Source organism: Vigna angularis, chromosome 1 (genome assembly GCF_016808095.1).
Source record: "Vigna angularis cultivar LongXiaoDou No.4 chromosome 1, ASM1680809v1, whole genome shotgun sequence".
Classification (NCBI taxonomy): Eukaryota; Viridiplantae; Streptophyta; class Magnoliopsida; order Fabales; family Fabaceae; genus Vigna; species Vigna angularis.
In genome coordinates, this window is record NC_068970.1 from 3,923,830 (window position 1) to 3,943,674 (window position 19,845).

The window sequence follows — 19,845 nt, forward strand, 5'->3', positions numbered from 1 at the left end:
TTTTAAATAGTGTAATATTTTATGGATATGATTCGTTTCATTTTTCTAGCGAGGGAAAACAGCTAGATATAACAATATAATGGAAGGATATGTACGGATGAGTTTCTTGATAAAATATTTTTGAAAAAGAAAAGGAACAGAAAGAAAATTGGAATTTACTTTTTTATAAATTAAAATTGGTGTATGTAAAAAATTCTACATAAATTTTTAAAATTGCCGTTTCAGTACATATGTTTAGTCCTTTTTTTCATTTTCATTGTAGCCAAAGATTTTATGTATATTTTAAGCATTCATATAAAAGCAAAGGAAAAATGCAAAGATATTTTAAGCAGCTAAGCCAAACCGACTAGCTGAATTCACTTGAGTTTATTGCATAATTATTTTGGCCAAGCACAAACTTCCCATACTCAGCATTTTATCATTGTTCTTGATTGGTCTCTGTATCTCTCAGTCCACCCCAATTGTTTTCCTATATCTGATAACAAAGTCATAGACATCCTTCTCATCAGAAACAAATTTGGAGACAGTTTGTTTGACCAAACATCTGTTTGCCCAAGAAGTGAGTTTTGGACAGTTGAGCTTGAAGTTCCCAATTTTCTCATAAATAGAGAACCATTTGTAAAAGGGAATGAGAGCAATATCAACAAACCCAAATGTCTGACCTCCAAAATATGGCATGTCCCCAAGAGCCTCTTCCAATTGCTTCAAATTCTCTACTAACTCCTTCTTATCTTCCTCATGTTCACCTCTCTTCCCAGTCCACATCCTCTTTGCAACTTCATGCACCTGCATATCTCATTGTCAGAAAGTGATTGCCTGAAGGATTTTGGAAAATAAAAAATGAGATCATTGAAAAATAAGAAGTGAGGTTACCTTATGGTCAACAAAATGAGCCCAGAACCTTGCTTGAGCTCTCTGATAGGGATGAGTGGGCAAAAGAGGAGTCCTATCACTCCAAATCTCATCAATATATTCAACAATTATCAGAGATTCTGAGATTGGCTTACCATTGTGGATAAGAACAGGAACCTTTTTGTAAACAGGATTCATTTGCAGAAGCAGATCACTCTTTGTGTTCTCCAGATCCTCTTCCCTGTTCTCAAACTCAACACCTTTCTCTGCTAAAGCAATCTTCACTCTTACACAGAACATACTCAGATTGAAATCCACCAACACAACCTCATCATTCCCCATTCTCAAACACTCTTTCACCACATTCACATCCTCTTTACACCTTTCAATTTATAGCCACTAAGCTACTTCTCACTACATACATTTATTTCTTTAAGAAAACATTTATTGTCATTTAATACTGATATAACAAATATTTAATTGTTTTATATCAATGATTAATAATTTTTTAAAACAACATGTAACATAACGCTTAAGAAATTTAAAGTAATTAATATACTGATGACCAAATTCTCATATATATATATATATATATATATATATATATATATATATATATATATATATATATATATATTAATATTCACGTTTGTTTTTCAATTTCACTTTTTTTATTTTTTTAAATTAAAATAATTATTTTATTAATTTTATATTTAAGTGATTGTATTTTTACCTTTTAAGAGTTCTTTCTTATTTGATATTTATAAATTTATCTATTTTTTAATTATAAAATTATTTAAAACAAATCATAAATTACAATGAAATCATAAAATTCTTTAATTTAATTTTATAATAATAATTTTATTATTTTCTATAATCATAAAAAAGTGAATACAAGTGTGTATGTATGTACTTTTATTAGTTTATATCTATATATGAGAAGAGATTTCTTTTTTTAATGTTTACATTTATTTTTCATTTTTACCTTTTAAAAAAATTAAAATAATTATTTTAGTAATTTTATTCTTTAAATGAGAGTTTCTTTAAATTTAATCAGTTGTTCCATCTGACCGTTCTTTAAACTAATTATCTTTTTTATTATAAAATTATAAGTAAAAATTATTTACAATAAAATTATAAAAATTATTTATATTTATTTTCTATCTGTAATAAATAATAATAGTAATAATTTTATTATTTTTTATGTATTCGATCAAGATGGGTTATCATATTGTAATTTGTTCAATTGTAAATTTATCACATTATGGTATCTATCATTTTTTTTCTATGTAACATCCCCATGTATGGCAAATATATAATATAGAGATCATCAGATATAATATTATAAAGCAGTTAAGAACCTATAAAATAAAGTATTTAATTTGTACTCATTCAAAATGGCTATAAATTTAAATCTTTAAATACAAAGAGTATTTCAAAATATACGAAAATAGATATGCATCCTAATTACACTGAGCAGCATTGTCCTCTCCCTCCAAGGCCTGCTCCAGAGGCACCTTATCTAACTCTGCTCACATCTGAGTGGATGATCATTATAAAAGAAAACATCACACACAAGTAGACACAGCAACAAGCAAAAGGGTGAGCTAATAAACAAAACATATAATATAACAGTGTATAACATACCAAATTCAATTTCAATCAAAGCAAGCTAAATTATACATCTTAACATGTTGTGTACTAGACTTAACTCTTCCGGACTTAGAATAATAGTCGAGCTATGGCGGGTCATGCACTCGTGGTGGCCTCTACTGCTTTGCAAAGCCATTGCCAATGGGTTTCACCCTACCACACTCACGAGGTTAGCCTGTTTCGGGCCTTGAGGCATACTGGAAGCCCCCAAGACTAAGACCTCCTACTACTCCTCACGACATGGTTCAATCTTCTCTATTTGAGAATGATTGCCCATTGGAGTTTCAGGATGACCCCTAAGACTGAGCTCCTACTCTCATTCTAAACAACTAAGAATCTCACCAAGAGATTCTAAACTTTGAAACTTATACTTGAAACCTTGAGATCATACCACTTTCCTTTTCAACTCATATACTTTTAATTAGAATCAACATAGAGATTTAAACTCCTTTAGATAAGGCCATAGCCATTAAAACATGCTTCACAAATAGTGTAACAAACTACTTAATCAATCATAAAACCATGGAAATTAAACAACTAAACTCAGGGCTTCTCGCACAGCACATATTGTTCGCATGGCGAAACCAAAGTGGCTCGCATAGCGCACCACACTTGCCTTGCGAATTACTTCGCATAGGTGACAGACATTAGGTCTCTCACATAGCGCTACTAAGTCTCATAACGAGAGTCTAGATAGAGACCAACCCCCCAAACCTTCTCGCCTTGCGCCCCATTTGCTTTTCTAATTAAAATGGTAGTGGCTCCAGGCCACCACCAGTCGCATAGCGACAAGATTCGCTAAGCGAATCCACCAGGCAGAGAGCAACACTCTCTGATCATTCGTGAGGCGCATCAACTCGCACAGCGAATGACCCTGGCAAAGAGCACCCCTTGCAAGGACTCGCTATGCGAAACCATTTGCATAACGAGTTTGCATAATCTGCAGAACGCCAGTTCTGCAGAATTATGCACACTCACACCCTCTTACCATTTCCAATAATCTTCCCCAATTTCTAAGACCTCTAATTGATGATATAAACCTAATTAAACTTATCTAATTGATTTGACACATTCCTACAATGATTATTAAGTAATTAAGACCCAAATTCTTTCTTAAAACTCTAATTTCCTCAACTTAAGGGGCTCAAATCCAATTCTACCATTTTTAGCATGTTCTAAACCAGTTTTATGTTCCTAGCAAGCCACATTGGACCTATTTAAACTGTCTTAACCCTCCAAAACACACTCTAGACTTCAAATGCTCAGAATCACTATCCCACTTTCTCTCAAATGACCTAAAATACTTCTTAATTGCTAAATTGTCCATCTAATTAATACTAAACAAAAATCTTACCCCCAAACACTTCTGACATGTTCAATTTATAGTAACTAAGTTCATCCAATGTAGTTCACAAGCACGCCATTACAGTCTCATCAACTACACGTTTCATTCCATAACATCCAATATACTTAAAACCAAAATGCAGTCCAAACAACACACCAGTTCAACATGCATACACATTTATAAAACAGATTTAAACAAACAGCTAACTCCCCTTACCTCAAAGGTGAACTGCCCAACTCACAAGAAAGTTTCTCTATAGTACCTCACACAGCAAGGGCCCAACCAAACCCTACAAACCACTACATTGATGGTAGAAAACAGCTCTTAGAGCTAGAATTTGACAAGGCTTTGAAGAAAATGTTTCTAGTTATATGCAACCAGTAAAGTCGCACGCCCTAGGTTCCAAAGCAACGGAGGAGAAAGGAAGAACTACTTACCGGTGAGAAAGAAGAAAGTGATCAGTTCAAAACAGAGCCCTCTACGTTGGGAATGCTCGAACACCACCTGATCAACAATCCGATGGCTCAGTGAGAATAGATTGAAGAGAGAAGGCAGAGAAGGGACAAAGAGCTTTGGAGAGTGACAAGGTTTTCCTTAGATAATGGAGTGATCTTGAGTCCAGAGTTCTTATGTTAAAATTCTTTTATTTTAAATATCTAATCCCATTATTTGTTGTCACGTGTCCTCTCCTAGAGTTGACTTCTTCCCGATCTTTACATTTTTTCTTGTAATTTAGTTTGTTAATCTTGCACCTGTTGGTATGTGAAGTGTAGACAATCCAGCTAGATAATTATTAAAATAATATTAAAAATATAACAATTATTTTTAAAAATGTAAAAGTATTCAATTATTTATTTTATTAAATTAACTATTTTTATCCATTTGAGTCTAGAGTTCTTATGTTAAAATTATTTTATTTTAAATATCAAATCCCATTATTTGCTGCCACGTGTCTTCTCTTAGAGCTAACTTTTTCCTAATCTTTACATTTTCTTTTGCAATTTAGTTTGTTAATCTTATACCCGTTGGTATGTGAAGTGTAGACAATCCAGCTAGATAATTATTAAAATAGTAGTAAAAATATAACAATTATTTTTAAAATATAAAAGTATTTAATTATTTCTTTTATTAAATTAACTATTTTTATCCGTTGAAAGGTATAATTACCAATTAAAATATACAAAAAGTTACCAGATAGTTTATTGTTTTGCATAAATAATACTTAAATTTCATTTCTTAAATATTATATGTTATTAAAAAAATTAATCGTTTTAAAAAATATCTGTTAGGAAGTAAAAACATTAAAAATTGTAACAATGTTATCAATTCATTCATCATTTATTCATTTTTAAATCAAACTTTAAAAATTTAACATTTATGATGCTCAGTAAAATGTCATTGAAAAGCGTAATATTTAATGACATTAATGCTTCCTTTAAAAAAAATGTTGACCTTAATGTTTTATAACTATTATTTTATACGAAATAAATAGAATTATTTTAATATAGTGGTTGTCCAATTTTTTATTTTATTTAACCTTTTTTCTTTAAATCATATTTAAATTTCTTTTCAGTGAATTGTATAGTCAAACAGAGAATTTTCTCACAGTGTTATGGCTGCAAAAGAACGCTGCAAAAGCCATAAATACATTGGCAAAGATAGTGGAAAGTGGTAAATCACATGGCCAAGAATAGTCGTCCCTACTCGTGAAAGTACAGTTCATGCATTTTTTATGTTAACCATGGCTGAATGGTGTGTTTGGAAATTTTAAAATAGTACAAGGCAAAGCAGTCTTTTCCACCTAAATCATCGCAAATCTTCTCAGATTAGCGGAATGCTGATAACGTTCAAATCTCGCAAATTCTTGTTTTTCCCTATGTACAAATCGTTTCAAGCGAATATCATTTTCTTCACAAATCTATCTTCGCATATCACTGTAAACAAAAGTATCCACGTAAACAAACACAACGTTAGGAATAGAAAATGAACTATACATAATAATTCTTCAAATCTATCCCCATTTTGATAAAAAATCCTAATAAATTGACTAGGTGTGAGTACATGTAATTTCTAATTATTTCAAATTGGATATAGAACAATAATGTTTATGTATATATTTGTCTCATCCGTCTAATACTCATCCGTTTAATACTCATTTTTGTCCTTTATCCATACTTATTTTAAACTACTGGAATAATTTAAATTTTTTAGATAATCCAAATAAGTCGTCGTGTTAATTTTTCTTTTGTTCATTAATTTCATAACTTATTTATAGATACATCTTTAATCATCTTTCATTAATTTCCATAATCATTTGATATTAATTTAATTTTTATTTGATAATCTTATTTGATATTTATATAATTATAATTTTTTAAATATTTTATATTAAAGAGAAGAAATACTATATAATTTTGATAAAAAAAGTATTATGATATCTTTATTTTATTTTTTTTGTAAAAATATTATTAAATTAATATTTAAAACAATAAAGAACAATATGAGCATGAATATGGGTATGTTGGTTTCGGATGAGAAAGTTAATGAGTAAAAAATGTTATAGTTGTTAAGGATTGAAATAAAGATAAATTTTTAATAAGAACGGGTGTAAACAATTTTATCTGTCATTGGATCTTATATCACAACTAAAACACAAGGAATGAATAAATAATTTATATATATATATATATAAAATTTACGTTAAAAATATATTAATAATATTTCATAATAAATAAAATTATTTTTTAAATAAAAATGAATGAAATAATTAAAAGATACTATAATAAATATTTAATATGTTTCACCTTTCAGATTATAGACAGATACGATAATACAATAAAACAATCTATATATATTGTCAAATTGTATTTTATTCAAATTCAAATTAAAAGTAAATAAGTGTAAATCTATAAAACTAAATAAGTAAAATATAAAGTTATCATAAGCTTAATATATACTTATTTTTAACATATTATAAAAGTTAGTTTAAAATAATAAATATTTAATTTATAAAAGCAATTTGCTTAATTTATTTTCTTATAAATATAAAAAAATTTATTTTAAAATAAAATTCTTTAGATTTTTGCTATCATACATATCTAAAAGCTTGCTTTAAAAAAATTAAGAGAGATATTGGCGCAAGAAAATTCTTTATATCTTATCTTTGACGATATTAGGAAAACAAAACATAGAATCTACCAGATTAACCTAGAAGGAAGCGTAATCCATGAAGTAATGCTTATCTTGCCGTATCAGTTACAACAACCATACACGTGGCATATTATTATTGGTTAGTCCATTGATATTTTGGTCATTCAGTAAGCGAAACCACATTATAAATACTACTCCTTCGTCATCCTTCTTCGCATATATCGATACCCTATATTCCCAATCTCAAAACCCTAGCTATTTTAATCCTTCGATTCGAGTTTCCGTCTCAATTCTCAAGGTACCTTTCTCTTCTCTCCCTTTTTCTTAGTTTTTTCATTAAATAGCAATCTGATTAACCTCAGTTTATTGAGTTATACTTTGGGTCTTCTTCGTTGATCATATCCACGTCTCGATCTTTTACTTACGTTAATCTTTGTTGGTCGTTTTTTTTTGTCGTGGAACTAGAATTGATTATATCACCTTTTCTTGTTCTTTAATCCGTTTGTTTTATGCAATATTTGTGGTCTGATTGGGGTCTGTACTCTGTTTGTTTCTTGCAAAATGTCCCGTATACTTTGTCGGTTTTTAATTTAGGGTTTGTGATTCAATTATTTTTAATCATTTATGGGGGCTGGGGTTTGTGGTTGAAGTAGAGTTTGTGGTCTGATGGATTCTGTAATAGGTTTGTTGTTAGCCAAACTTCCCATATACATCCTCGGTTTATAATTAGGGGTTTGTTATTTGAACTCTGTTGTCATTTCTGAGGCTAGAGTATGTGGTCGAACTATGCCTACATATCTATGTTATTGACGGTTTAGTTTCTGATTGAACAGATGCAGATCTTTGTGAAAACTTTGACTGGCAAGACCATAACCCTTGAAGTAGAATCGTCTGACACCATTGATAATGTCAAGGCTAAGATCCAGGACAAAGAGGGTATCCCTCCGGATCAGCAAAGGCTGATTTTTGCTGGTAAACAGCTTGAGGATGGGAGAACCCTTGCCGATTACAATATTCAGAAGGAGTCCACCCTCCACTTGGTGCTCCGGTTAAGGGGTGGTATGCAGATTTTTGTAAAGACTTTGACTGGAAAAACCATAACCTTGGAGGTGGAGAGTTCAGATACCATTGATAATGTCAAGGCCAAGATCCAAGACAAAGAGGGAATCCCTCCTGATCAGCAGAGGCTTATTTTCGCTGGTAAACAACTTGAGGATGGAAGGACCCTTGCTGATTACAATATTCAGAAGGAGTCAACCCTGCACTTGGTGCTTCGTTTGAGAGGTGGTATGCAAATTTTTGTCAAGACTTTGACAGGAAAGACCATAACCTTGGAAGTGGAGAGTTCAGATACAATTGACAATGTGAAAGCAAAGATTCAGGATAAGGAGGGTATCCCCCCAGATCAGCAGAGGCTTATCTTTGCCGGGAAACAGCTTGAAGACGGAAGGACCCTTGCGGATTATAACATACAGAAGGAATCCACTCTGCACTTGGTTTTGAGGCTTCGTGGTGGCATGCAGATTTTTGTGAAGACTCTGACAGGGAAAACCATTACCTTGGAGGTGGAAAGCTCTGATACAATTGATAATGTGAAGACAAAGATTCAGGACAAGGAGGGCATCCCACCAGATCAGCAGAGGCTTATTTTTGCTGGGAAGCAATTGGAAGATGGTCGTACCTTGGCAGACTACAACATTCAGAAAGAATCCACCCTTCACCTTGTCCTTCGCCTTCGTGGTGGCCTTTAAGCGTTTTCCTTAGTGTGACTAATATCAATGATCGATGTCTGTGTGGAATAACTATATTTTTAGTGATTTCTTGAAAAACTTGTGATTGGTAGTTATATACTTGCAATATATTTAATATTCCTTATAGATATTAATAACTAGTAATGTATGCATAAACCAGATAATAAATTTATAATTCGTATGAGTGAAATTTTAAGTAATGTACGCATTAAACATATATTAAATTATATAGGTCGTATGAGTGAAATTTTAAATTAGATGTGTTATGTGATTGCTAGTTAAAAGTGTATGAGGTTAAGTGATGAATGGAATAGATTTTCAAACTAATATGATAAGTGTATTTGAGTCCATTTCACAAGTTTTTACAAAGTAAGACAAATTGTTAATATTGATAAATGTTTAATTTGAATAATGTGGTGTAATTGTTAAATGTTATATGAAATAATGTGATAACTATTATATTTGTAGTTCTCAACTGGTCATGTGTTACATGAAAGAATATAGAGAATATTTTGAATATTTTTAACCGAGATTGTTAAGCATTTTTAAAGTGAAAAATGTTTTAAGAGGTTTCATCAAAAAATTAAAGTGGTCAAAGATTCTTTTTGTAGTAGTGCACAAAGATATTTTCTCTCTCATTTCATTTCTCTCTCGCATGTCATTACTTAAGTTAGTTGTCTAGGCATTTTCGCTCTTTCCTCCCTCTCTCGCTTTCGTCTTACTCTCTCCGTTCTCGGAGTGGTTTTCTCCCTCCAGCATTTGATTGCGTTTGACAACGTTGGTGGTGTCGTTTGGCTATGGAGAGATGATGGAACTCGATCGGATGTTCATAAGCGATTCAGTCCAGATTTTGACATGCGTACATAGGTTTTTTATTTTCTTTTATTCCAATGTTTTTAAATTTATATTTAATGTTTAGTAAACTGGTAACTGTTATAATGGGTTTTAATGTTCTGTTTAAATATTATTTAGCCATTTAATGTTGTGTTTAACTTTTTTTAAAATTATTTTTTGGTGGTTTTAATTAATTAATTAATTAATAATTTATTTTAAATTTTCGGTTATTGTATTTTTGAATTTTATTTTAATTAAATTGTTATATTTTAATAATTTATTTATTTATATAAAGATTTGAATTAAATTTATTTATTTTTAATGAAATTATAAATTTTATAGAATGTATAGTTATTTATTTCAAATAATATATTAAGGAATTAGTTAAATTTATTAATTTTTTTTGTTTTCAATTGTTTTAAAGTTTTATATCTTTTTTATAATTTGAAGCTATTTTGGTTCTTTTTCTCTAAAATATTAAATTTTCTGTTTTAATTATTTGAAATATTTTGTTTTAATATTTGTTTTATAGTTATTTTTTTATATTAAAAGAATAAAAACTAATTAATCAAATTATTAAAAGAATAAAAATCAAATAATCAAATTATTAAAAAACAATTAAGAATAAAAAATATAATGGCATGAATTACATTTCATATCTAAAACAAAACTTCGGATGTGGATATCTGAATATATATATATATATATATCGGATATGCATAATTATTTTTAATCTAAATTAATTTTATTAATTTTAATATATTCATAAAAAATAATTTATATTAATTAAAAATTATATTATTCTTATAAACTAATAAAAAAATCATACATAATTTTAAAAATAATTATAAACTAATAAAATAATTAAAACAGTAATATTGATATCTGAAATTTTCATCCTCAGATCTACACATCCGATTTTTACAAATTCAAATTTTTGTATCCGATATGATATTAAGTTTATCCTTATTCAAAATCAATTTTATTAATTTTAATAAATTTATAGAAATTAATTTATATTAATTAAAAATTATATAATTACATTATAAATTCGTAGAAAATTATATATAATTTTAAAAATAATTAAAAAAATAATAACTCGAAGAAAAATATATGAAATAACTGTAGTTCAAAGGTGTAGGTTTTTTTTTTTATAAAGATGAAACGAGGTAGAGGGATGCAAGGGTGCATGAGTGAAGGGATGCACAGGTGCAGTAGGAATGCATGTTTGGAGTCAATGCCGTGCATAGAAATTCTCAATAATAAAATATTAAACTTTTAAATCACTTATTAATTAGGGACATTTTAGGAAATTTGAGGTACAAGATGAAATCCTTAGAGGTGGAGATGAAATACTGAATATTTTATTGAATAAGCATTATATATAGATATGTTTATTTAATTATGAGATGATTTTTTTACTAAAAAAAATTATGTGTATTTGCATGCATGAGAGAGATTTTGATATGTTTAATAAAATGTTAGTAGTAATACATAGATTTGTTAAAATAGATTAAAATTTATATTTAGTTTGTTCGAGTTAGGTGGGATTAATTTTTTTTATGAATTTAGTACGAATCAGAATGGATTCGTTTTAAAGAAATTATTTAGTACGAATCAAAAATGGATTGGTCTATTAAGAACTGATGTGGTGAAACCGTTTTAAATATTTTAGGTTACAATTTGAAATTATTTATATTCAATTTAAAATTATGATTTATTTTTTTGAAATAAATAATTTATTTATTGTCTAAATGAGGAAAAATAAATAAAATACATTTGAACTTTTGGATTTTGTTAAATATTAAAAGAATGTTACATTAAAAAAATTATAATTTTTTTAATTAAGTAAATAAATCTATTTAACTCATCAATCATATATTAAATTCAAATGTCTTCAACTTACTAATAAACAGGTCAGACTAAGTAAAATAAAGTCTCTTAATTAAGTTCTTATGTATAGTTGTATTAATTAAATAATTTTTATTATTTGAATTAACATATAAATAATAATTTAATGTACAATTTAATTAAATTGTATGTCTACATTAAAACTAAGAAAATAATATTAGGAGAATTCTGCAAAACTTAGTAAAAACTGGAAAAGTGATTATAGATTATATATTTGTAAAACCCGCAAAACATTTCTTTAAAAGAATAAAAACTCACTTGTTTTAGAAAAATAAGAATGTGTATATTTTCTTCTTAAAAACTCTTTAACTCTACAATCTCACTATTTTGCCATAACAAAAAAACTCGTCTAACCGAACAAAATTTCCATTCGAGTAAATAAAAAAATTCGTTATATATTAGTATAATTATTTTGAATAACTATAATAATATAATTATGTGTATGTTTAATTCATATTTTGAAAAAACCTATGATTATTTCTTTTATAAACTATAATAATATAATTATGTATTAGTATAATTATTTTGAATAAGTACAATAATATAATTATGTGCATGTTTAATTTATATTTTGAAAAAAAAGCTATATGATTATTTCTTTTATAAACTTGCTTATTCTTTCTTATGTTTGTGTTGGTTCTTCTTCTGTAATGATTATTTTTAGTGGTGTGAGTAAATGAAAAACTACATGTGTTTATTTCAAGAGAAAAATGTTGATGCACTTATGTAAATATATGACAATGAGAACTAGGTTTAGATTCTATAAATATAGAAATGTAAGAACTAAGTTTAGATTTTTTATATAAAATTGATTATGTATTAGTATAATTATTTTGAATAATATAATAGTATAATTACGTGAATGTTTAATTCATATTTTGAAAAAAAGCGAATCAACCTATAATATTATGTCTAATAAATCATATGATTTGATGAATCTAAAATGAGATTTTTCAAAGACACAAAAACGCATTATCCAAAATGAGATTTTTCATTTTTTAATTATCGAAAAACTTAATATATCAAATGCACTTTTAAAAATTAACACTTCCTATAAACCATATTGTTGAAAAATATTTTTTAATAATTTTCTAAGAGAATTATTTTATTAAAAAATATAAACATAACCTCAAAAAGATAAATATGTAAGTAGTAAATATCATATTATTTGTATCGAATTATTTAATATAATAACAGGTTATTTTTTCATTAAAAGTAAACTTCCAATCTTTACCTTTTAGAAATACCGTATAAATGTTTTCAGTAATATTTATTTTTAATTGGATAATATTAGTTATTATTATATATTATTCAAAAGCATGGTTAAAGAGTATAAAAAGATTTATGGAGAAGTAAACAATCACAATATTAAGTAAGATATCTCCAATGTATAACTTCATATGAAATTTTAATTTATTTCTTATGGATATACATATATGATACCTTTAACGTTTATTTAAAATATAATGTTTACATTTCAATTATTTTAAATTTTTTTATCATTAATTATAGTAAATATTCTCTTTAATTAACTCATGTTATTTATATTACACTTTTTGTTTAATGACAAGTGAAAATAAATGTCTTACATATACATACTAGTTACTTTTTATGATAGTAAATAATAATAACATTATTAATATTTTTATTATTATAATTACAAAATTAAATATAAATAATTTGTATAATTTTATTATTAATATTTTTATTTATTTTGTAGGTAATTTGTTAATTAAAAAGTTTAAAAACGGTCAAATTAAAAAACAGTAAAGTTTAAAAAAGAGCCAGGTAAAATTTGTAAATTAATTGTTTTAATTTAAATTGTTTTTATTTATTAGGTAAAACTGAAAATAAAATATAAAATCTTAATCTTAAATTATTTTTATATTATAACTTAAGAGCTCAAAATAGAATCTATATACAGTTGCAGAATTGTAATCCTTTACGTAGTGATGCTTATTTTGAGTGTCATCCTTATCATCATAGTACACGTGGCAAATCTTTATTCGTTAACGTAGGGATATTTTTGCAACCGCCTCTCACAAAAAAGCTATAAATATAACCCTCCCTCTAATCTTTGACGCATCGCTCTAATATCGGTTTATAGTTCCCAATTCTTGATCTCAGCACATCTTTGATAGCATTTTTTATCCTCTCAAGGTACTTCTGGTTCTTCTTTTTCATCCTTTTCGTCACCCTGATGGGATTAATTTCAATTGATTGATTTTGCCTTGGGATTCGTTGATAATCGTACTCTCAATCCGATGTTTTCAATTGGGAATGTTTGATCTATGCTTACTGGTTTTATCATCTTTGAATTAGATTCATGCAATTGTTTTTCGATTCTGAGATCTACGAATTTAATTAGCATATTTTCCGATTTTAGTTAGGGTTTTATGTTTTCAATTTCTTGAGGATTTAGGGCTTTGAGAATTTAGCCCTAAATCCTCAAAGAGGATTTAGTGTCTACGTTGTTCTTGATGGATTAGTTTGTGATTGAACAGATGCAGATATTCGTGAAAACTTTGACCGGCAAAACCATCACCCTTGAGGTTGAATCCTCCGACACCATTGATAACGTGAAAGCAAAGATTCAAGACAAGGAGGGTATCCCACCTGACCAGCAGAGACTTATCTTTGCGGGTAAGCAACTCGAGGATGGTCGCACTCTTGCGGATTACAACATCCAAAAGGAATCCACTCTCCACCTCGTGCTTCGCCTCAGGGGTGGCATGCAAATCTTTGTCAAGACTTTGACCGGGAAAACCATTACCCTTGAGGTCGAGAGTTCAGACACCATTGATAATGTAAAGGCCAAGATCCAAGACAAAGAGGGCATCCCTCCAGACCAGCAGAGGCTGATTTTCGCTGGGAAACAACTCGAGGATGGAAGAACCCTTGCTGATTACAATATTCAGAAGGAGTCCACCCTCCATTTGGTGCTTCGTTTGAGAGGCGGCATGCAAATCTTTGTCAAGACTTTGACTGGGAAGACCATAACCTTAGAGGTGGAGAGTTCAGATACCATTGATAATGTGAAAGCCAAGATTCAGGATAAGGAGGGTATCCCCCCAGACCAGCAGAGGCTTATCTTTGCCGGGAAACAGCTTGAAGATGGAAGAACCCTTGCGGATTACAACATCCAGAAAGAATCTACCCTGCACTTGGTTTTGAGGCTTCGTGGGGGAATGCAAATTTTTGTAAAGACGTTGACTGGAAAGACCATTACTTTGGAGGTTGAAAGCTCTGATACCATTGATAATGTAAAGGCAAAGATTCAGGACAAAGAGGGGATTCCACCAGACCAGCAAAGGCTTATCTTTGCTGGGAAGCAGCTGGAAGATGGGCGAACCCTTGCTGATTATAACATCCAGAAGGAATCTACTCTGCACTTGGTGTTGAGGCTTCGTGGTGGAATGCAGATATTTGTGAAGACTCTGACAGGAAAGACCATTACCTTGGAGGTGGAGAGCTCTGATACAATTGATAATGTGAAAGCAAAGATTCAAGACAAGGAGGGCATTCCACCAGATCAGCAGAGGCTTATTTTTGCTGGGAAACAATTGGAAGATGGTCGCACCTTGGCAGACTACAACATTCAGAAGGAATCCACCCTCCACCTTGTCCTTCGCCTTCGTGGTGGCTTCTAAGTTTTTCACTTTTCACCAATTGTTTGTTTCGTTGTACTCTTGATCAGCAGATTGTGTATGTACTGCTGTTGTGTTTTTAAACTGATCTCCTGAACTCGTGTGTTCTTCAAATCAAATAAAAAATATCTTTCTCGTTTCACACATTACTTTTAGAAATTTGCATCACTCTTTCATTCTTAAATTTTGATCAAATAGATTACTTTTTCTAGGAACTGAAATTTGATATAAAGGTAGAAATAAATATTGATAACTAGTTACCCCGGAATGGGCTCTTAAAGGATCTTTCTATGTCATAACTTCCTCACATCTTGGTAATGAAAAGAAGGAAGAACCATATTGATTACTCTTTTAGTCGATTATGATGTCGTTCTGTCTCGAAGGTTCGTGTTGTTTTAATCGCTAGCATGGTCAAACTTTGCTTGCTGCTGGTGTTGTATTCTGTGGTGGATAAATCCTTGTATAAAAGATTAGGGACGGTTCAAAACCATTGAATTGCACTAAACTTCAAATAGCTAAATCATATTAACAAAATCTTCTATTTAAAATTATCCTGAACTTTAATCGTGTAAAATAAGCTATTTTAGAAATATCGTCGAATGCACTCTATCCAAATTAGAGATAATCCTTTTAACGAATTTTAGAGTAAAGTTTAATCGACTTTAAAAATTTGAATTCTTCATTACCTTAAATAAAGTTTGTAGGTATGTCGCCTTTGTTTTTCGATGTATTTTTATGAAACATGGTTTATTTTGAATGCTATCAATCTAACATTGGATAAATGAATCATTAAGTATGGAATGAGTTAGGTTGTCTCATTAATTATTATTTACTACTAAATTAGTATTAAAATATCTATTTTAATATTAATTTTGGTATTGAATTTTCTATTTTTTAGTGATGATAGAAGGTATATATATATATATATATATATATATATATATATATATATATATATATATATATATATATAGTATTATAAAAATAAGATACGTCTTTTTTAACTTTGTTATTTTTACCTTTTAATAAATGAAATAATTTTTTTATTTTATAAAATATCTAATTATATTTTTTTATCTCTTGAGTATAAATGCCCAACTTTCCTACCTAAAATAATAACACATATTTTTCTTAATTTATGAATTATTCTTCTAAAATTATATATCTTTTCAAAACTATAGTAGAAGTGTTTCAGTAGTATGTGTGTAGCATGCAAACTTGTTTCCTTTTCAATGAAGTTTTTCCTTACTTAGATATTAAGCACAGAAAGATAAATTTAGTGCGGCCTCTACCTTTGCTCAAATTAGGCTGCATTCTTCTCTGTCAACTCTTCATGATGAAGAGTGTAGTTTTTTTATTGATACATCTTCTATTTTAAAGGTTATTGGATGCATCCACGTTGATTGTAAAACGAAGATTTAAGATGATTTAGAATTTGAATTAACATGTAAGATTCATTAGGACAAAATATGATAATATAAAAAGTCTTTCAGCATAAAAAATATAATATTTTATTTAAATATATAAGGATGCTATAATAATATTGTCGGTTTTTATTTTGTTTTCTTCTTATGTTATATTTTTTTTTCTTTCAGATTTTATATCTCAAACCCTTAATTTTTATTTCTCAGTAACTTCCGAGATCATGTCTCCTTCTAGATGTTTTCTTCGAGGATTCACCTCTTTTTTATTTGATTTTCATATAATCTTAAAATTTAGAAAATATATCATGGATTTAGATTGACATCATACTTAGAGAGGGTATATGATGGTGTTTCCTTTTCCATAAATCTCATTTTATTTTCATGAATCTGAACCTTTTTATACATTTCTATATAAATCACTTTCATTTTTTTTTAAGAGAACTTACACTTTCTTTGGGTGAGAGGTAAGAAGTGATGGATTAATTTCAAATAATAAACTCATCAATCTCTTAAATGACCTAGTTAAATAAAAAGAGAAAAGGGTGATGATAATATGATGTTAATTTATAAAACAAAAAGAAACAAATAATTTAAATTCTCAATTATTTTAATAATTAAAACAATAAATAAAAACATATTTTTTTTCTTTGGTAATTTGATTTTATAGATATTTATAACTGTCAATAAATAGACTTTCTCTTTGTAACCATTAATATATAGAATTTATTATTAATTTTTTATTAATATAAATTAATTTTTATTACTTTACATTAAAAAATTATAAAGTTTTTTAAACTCAATTAATTATTTACAATAAAAAATTATATATGATAAAATTATAAAAATGATTTATTATATAAATTTAGTAATATTTTTATTATTTTAATGATTATGATAAAATTTATATTTTATTTTTTATTATAGTAAAAGAAAGTGTAAACACATGTTTCCAATAGTTTTAAGGTTATGAATATTTTTTTCTTTTATTACAAAACATCACTTTCATTATTATTATTATGATGGTCATTTGACTCTTTTAAAAGAATTTACAAATAGTAATAACACGTGTGAAATAATCTTTTTATTTTAAAAAGAGAAGATACTAATTCAAGAGTCAAACATTTGTGGTTAACCAAGTTAGAAGCAAAATATAGAATTTGCCAGAACATTGTAGAGAGAACGTAATCCGTTCCGTCTGTAAATTGTAATGCTTGTCGTGCCGTGTCAGTGACCACGCCATACACGTGTCAAATTTGTATTCGCTACTTTATTGATATTTTTGTCAATGAGTCGTCGTCCAACCTATAAATACGACTCACCATTCCCAACCTTCATACATCGATCATTGCAATTCTCAATCTTTCAGCCCTAAATTCCCAATCTCGCAGTTTCTTGATCGTTTGGACGTTCTCTTTTTTCTTTCAAGGTATGTCTCTTCTTTCTCTCCCATTCTTATCTTAGGTTCAGTTTCTTCTGTAATCATCGTATTGTCGTACCGATCTTTTTGTTTCTTTTAATTGTGTTGATAGAGCTGTCTTTTGGATTCTGCTATCGAGTTGTTGCGTGTATTGAATTTATACCGATATTTAGTTAGAAGATGTTTAAATTATTTTTTCCATATATTTATGGAATTCAATTTGTGGTTTAATTGTTTTATGGATATTTTGGAGGAATTAGGGTTTGTCGTTTGATTGAATTGCCTATCTCTGTCACTGTTTTGATGATTTAGTTTCTGGTTGTACAGATGCAAATCTTCGTGAAAACTTTGACCGGAAAAACTATCACACTCGAGGTGGAATCCTCCGATACCATTGATAATGTGAAGGCTAAGATCCAGGACAAAGAAGGTATCCCTCCGGATCAGCAGAGGCTGATTTTCGCTGGTAAACAACTTGAGGACGGAAGAACCCTTGCTGATTACAACATTCAAAAGGAATCCACTCTCCACTTGGTTCTTCGTTTGAGGGGGGGCATGCAAATCTTTGTCAAGACTTTGACCGGGAAAACTATTACCTTGGAGGTGGAGAGTTCAGATACCATTGATAATGTCAAAGCCAAGATTCAGGATAAGGAGGGTATTCCCCCCGATCAGCAGAGGCTTATCTTTGCTGGGAAACAGCTTGAAGATGGAAGAACCCTTGCGGATTATAATATCCAGAAGGAGTCTACTTTGCACTTGGTTTTGAGGCTTCGAGGTGGCATGCAAATTTTTGTCAAGACTCTGACGGGAAAAACCATTACCTTGGAGGTTGAAAGTTCTGATACCATTGATAATGTAAAGGCTAAGATACAGGACAAAGAGGGGATTCCACCAGATCAGCAAAGGCTTATCTTTGCTGGGAAGCAGCTAGAAGATGGGCGTACCCTTGCTGATTATAACATCCAGAAGGAATCCACTCTTCATTTGGTGCTAAGGCTTCGTGGTGGAATGCAGATTTTTGTGAAGACTTTAACTGGGAAAACCATAACTTTGGAGGTTGAAAGCTCTGACACTATTGACAATGTAAAGGCAAAGATTCAGGACAAGGAAGGCATCCCACCGGACCAGCAGAGACTTATCTTTGCTGGGAAGCAGTTGGAAGATGGGCGTACCCTTGCAGATTATAACATCCAGAAAGAATCCACTCTGCACTTGGTGTTGAGGCTTCGTGGTGGAATGCAGATATTTGTGAAGACTCTGACAGGGAAAACCATTACCTTGGAGGTGGAGAGCTCTGATACAATCGATAATGTGAAGGCAAAGATTCAGGACAAGGAGGGAATCCCACCAGATCAGCAGAGGCTTATTTTTGCTGGGAAGCAATTGGAGGATGGTCGTACCTTGGCAGACTACAATATTCAGAAGGAATCTACCCTGCATCTTGTCCTTCGCCTTCGCGGTGGTTTCTAAGCTGAGACTCATGTCTATTATGTCTATTGTCAATTGAAATCGTGTGTTGCAGTTCCTGGTTGGGTGTTTTTCTTATGTCCTAAGACTAGTATATGTGTGTATCATCGCTATTGTTTGTTAACTACTACGACATAGTTTTTTATATATATGTATATGTTGGTAATGTATTTTTTTTATATATACTATATATATGTGAGTATTTTATATATTTGTTTGTTGCTTAAATAAGCCTCCAGCTTGTGCCGTTTTCTGATTGTTTTATTGCGGGCATTTGTTTCCTTCTACCTTTATTTTATATTCTTGCTTTTCTTTCATGTAAACTCTTGCCTATTATTCAATAACAAACTGAAGTTTATCAATGCCACAATAAGATGGTTCTCTCTTTGGT

The 19,845-nt window shown here is 29.5% G+C and overlaps 1 protein-coding gene and 1 pseudogene across 1 annotated transcript; one reads left to right on the top strand and one right to left on the bottom strand.

Moving 5' to 3' along the window:
* Positions 1-322: 322 nt before the first annotated feature.
* LOC108336696 (glutathione S-transferase 3) lies at positions 323-1,230 on the bottom strand. Its single transcript, XM_017573161.2, has 2 exons — positions 874-1,230; positions 323-786 (listed from the first exon to the last, which is right to left on the bottom strand). Exons 1-2 carry the CDS (start codon positions 1,192-1,194, stop codon positions 448-450), a joined length of 660 nt encoding a protein of 219 aa, XP_017428650.1. The 5' UTR covers positions 1,195-1,230; the 3' UTR covers positions 323-447.
* Positions 1,231-7,155: 5,925 nt separating this feature from the next.
* Positions 7,156-19,682, top strand: LOC108340612 (uncharacterized; annotated as a pseudogene).
* Positions 19,683-19,845: the final 163 nt, after the last annotated feature.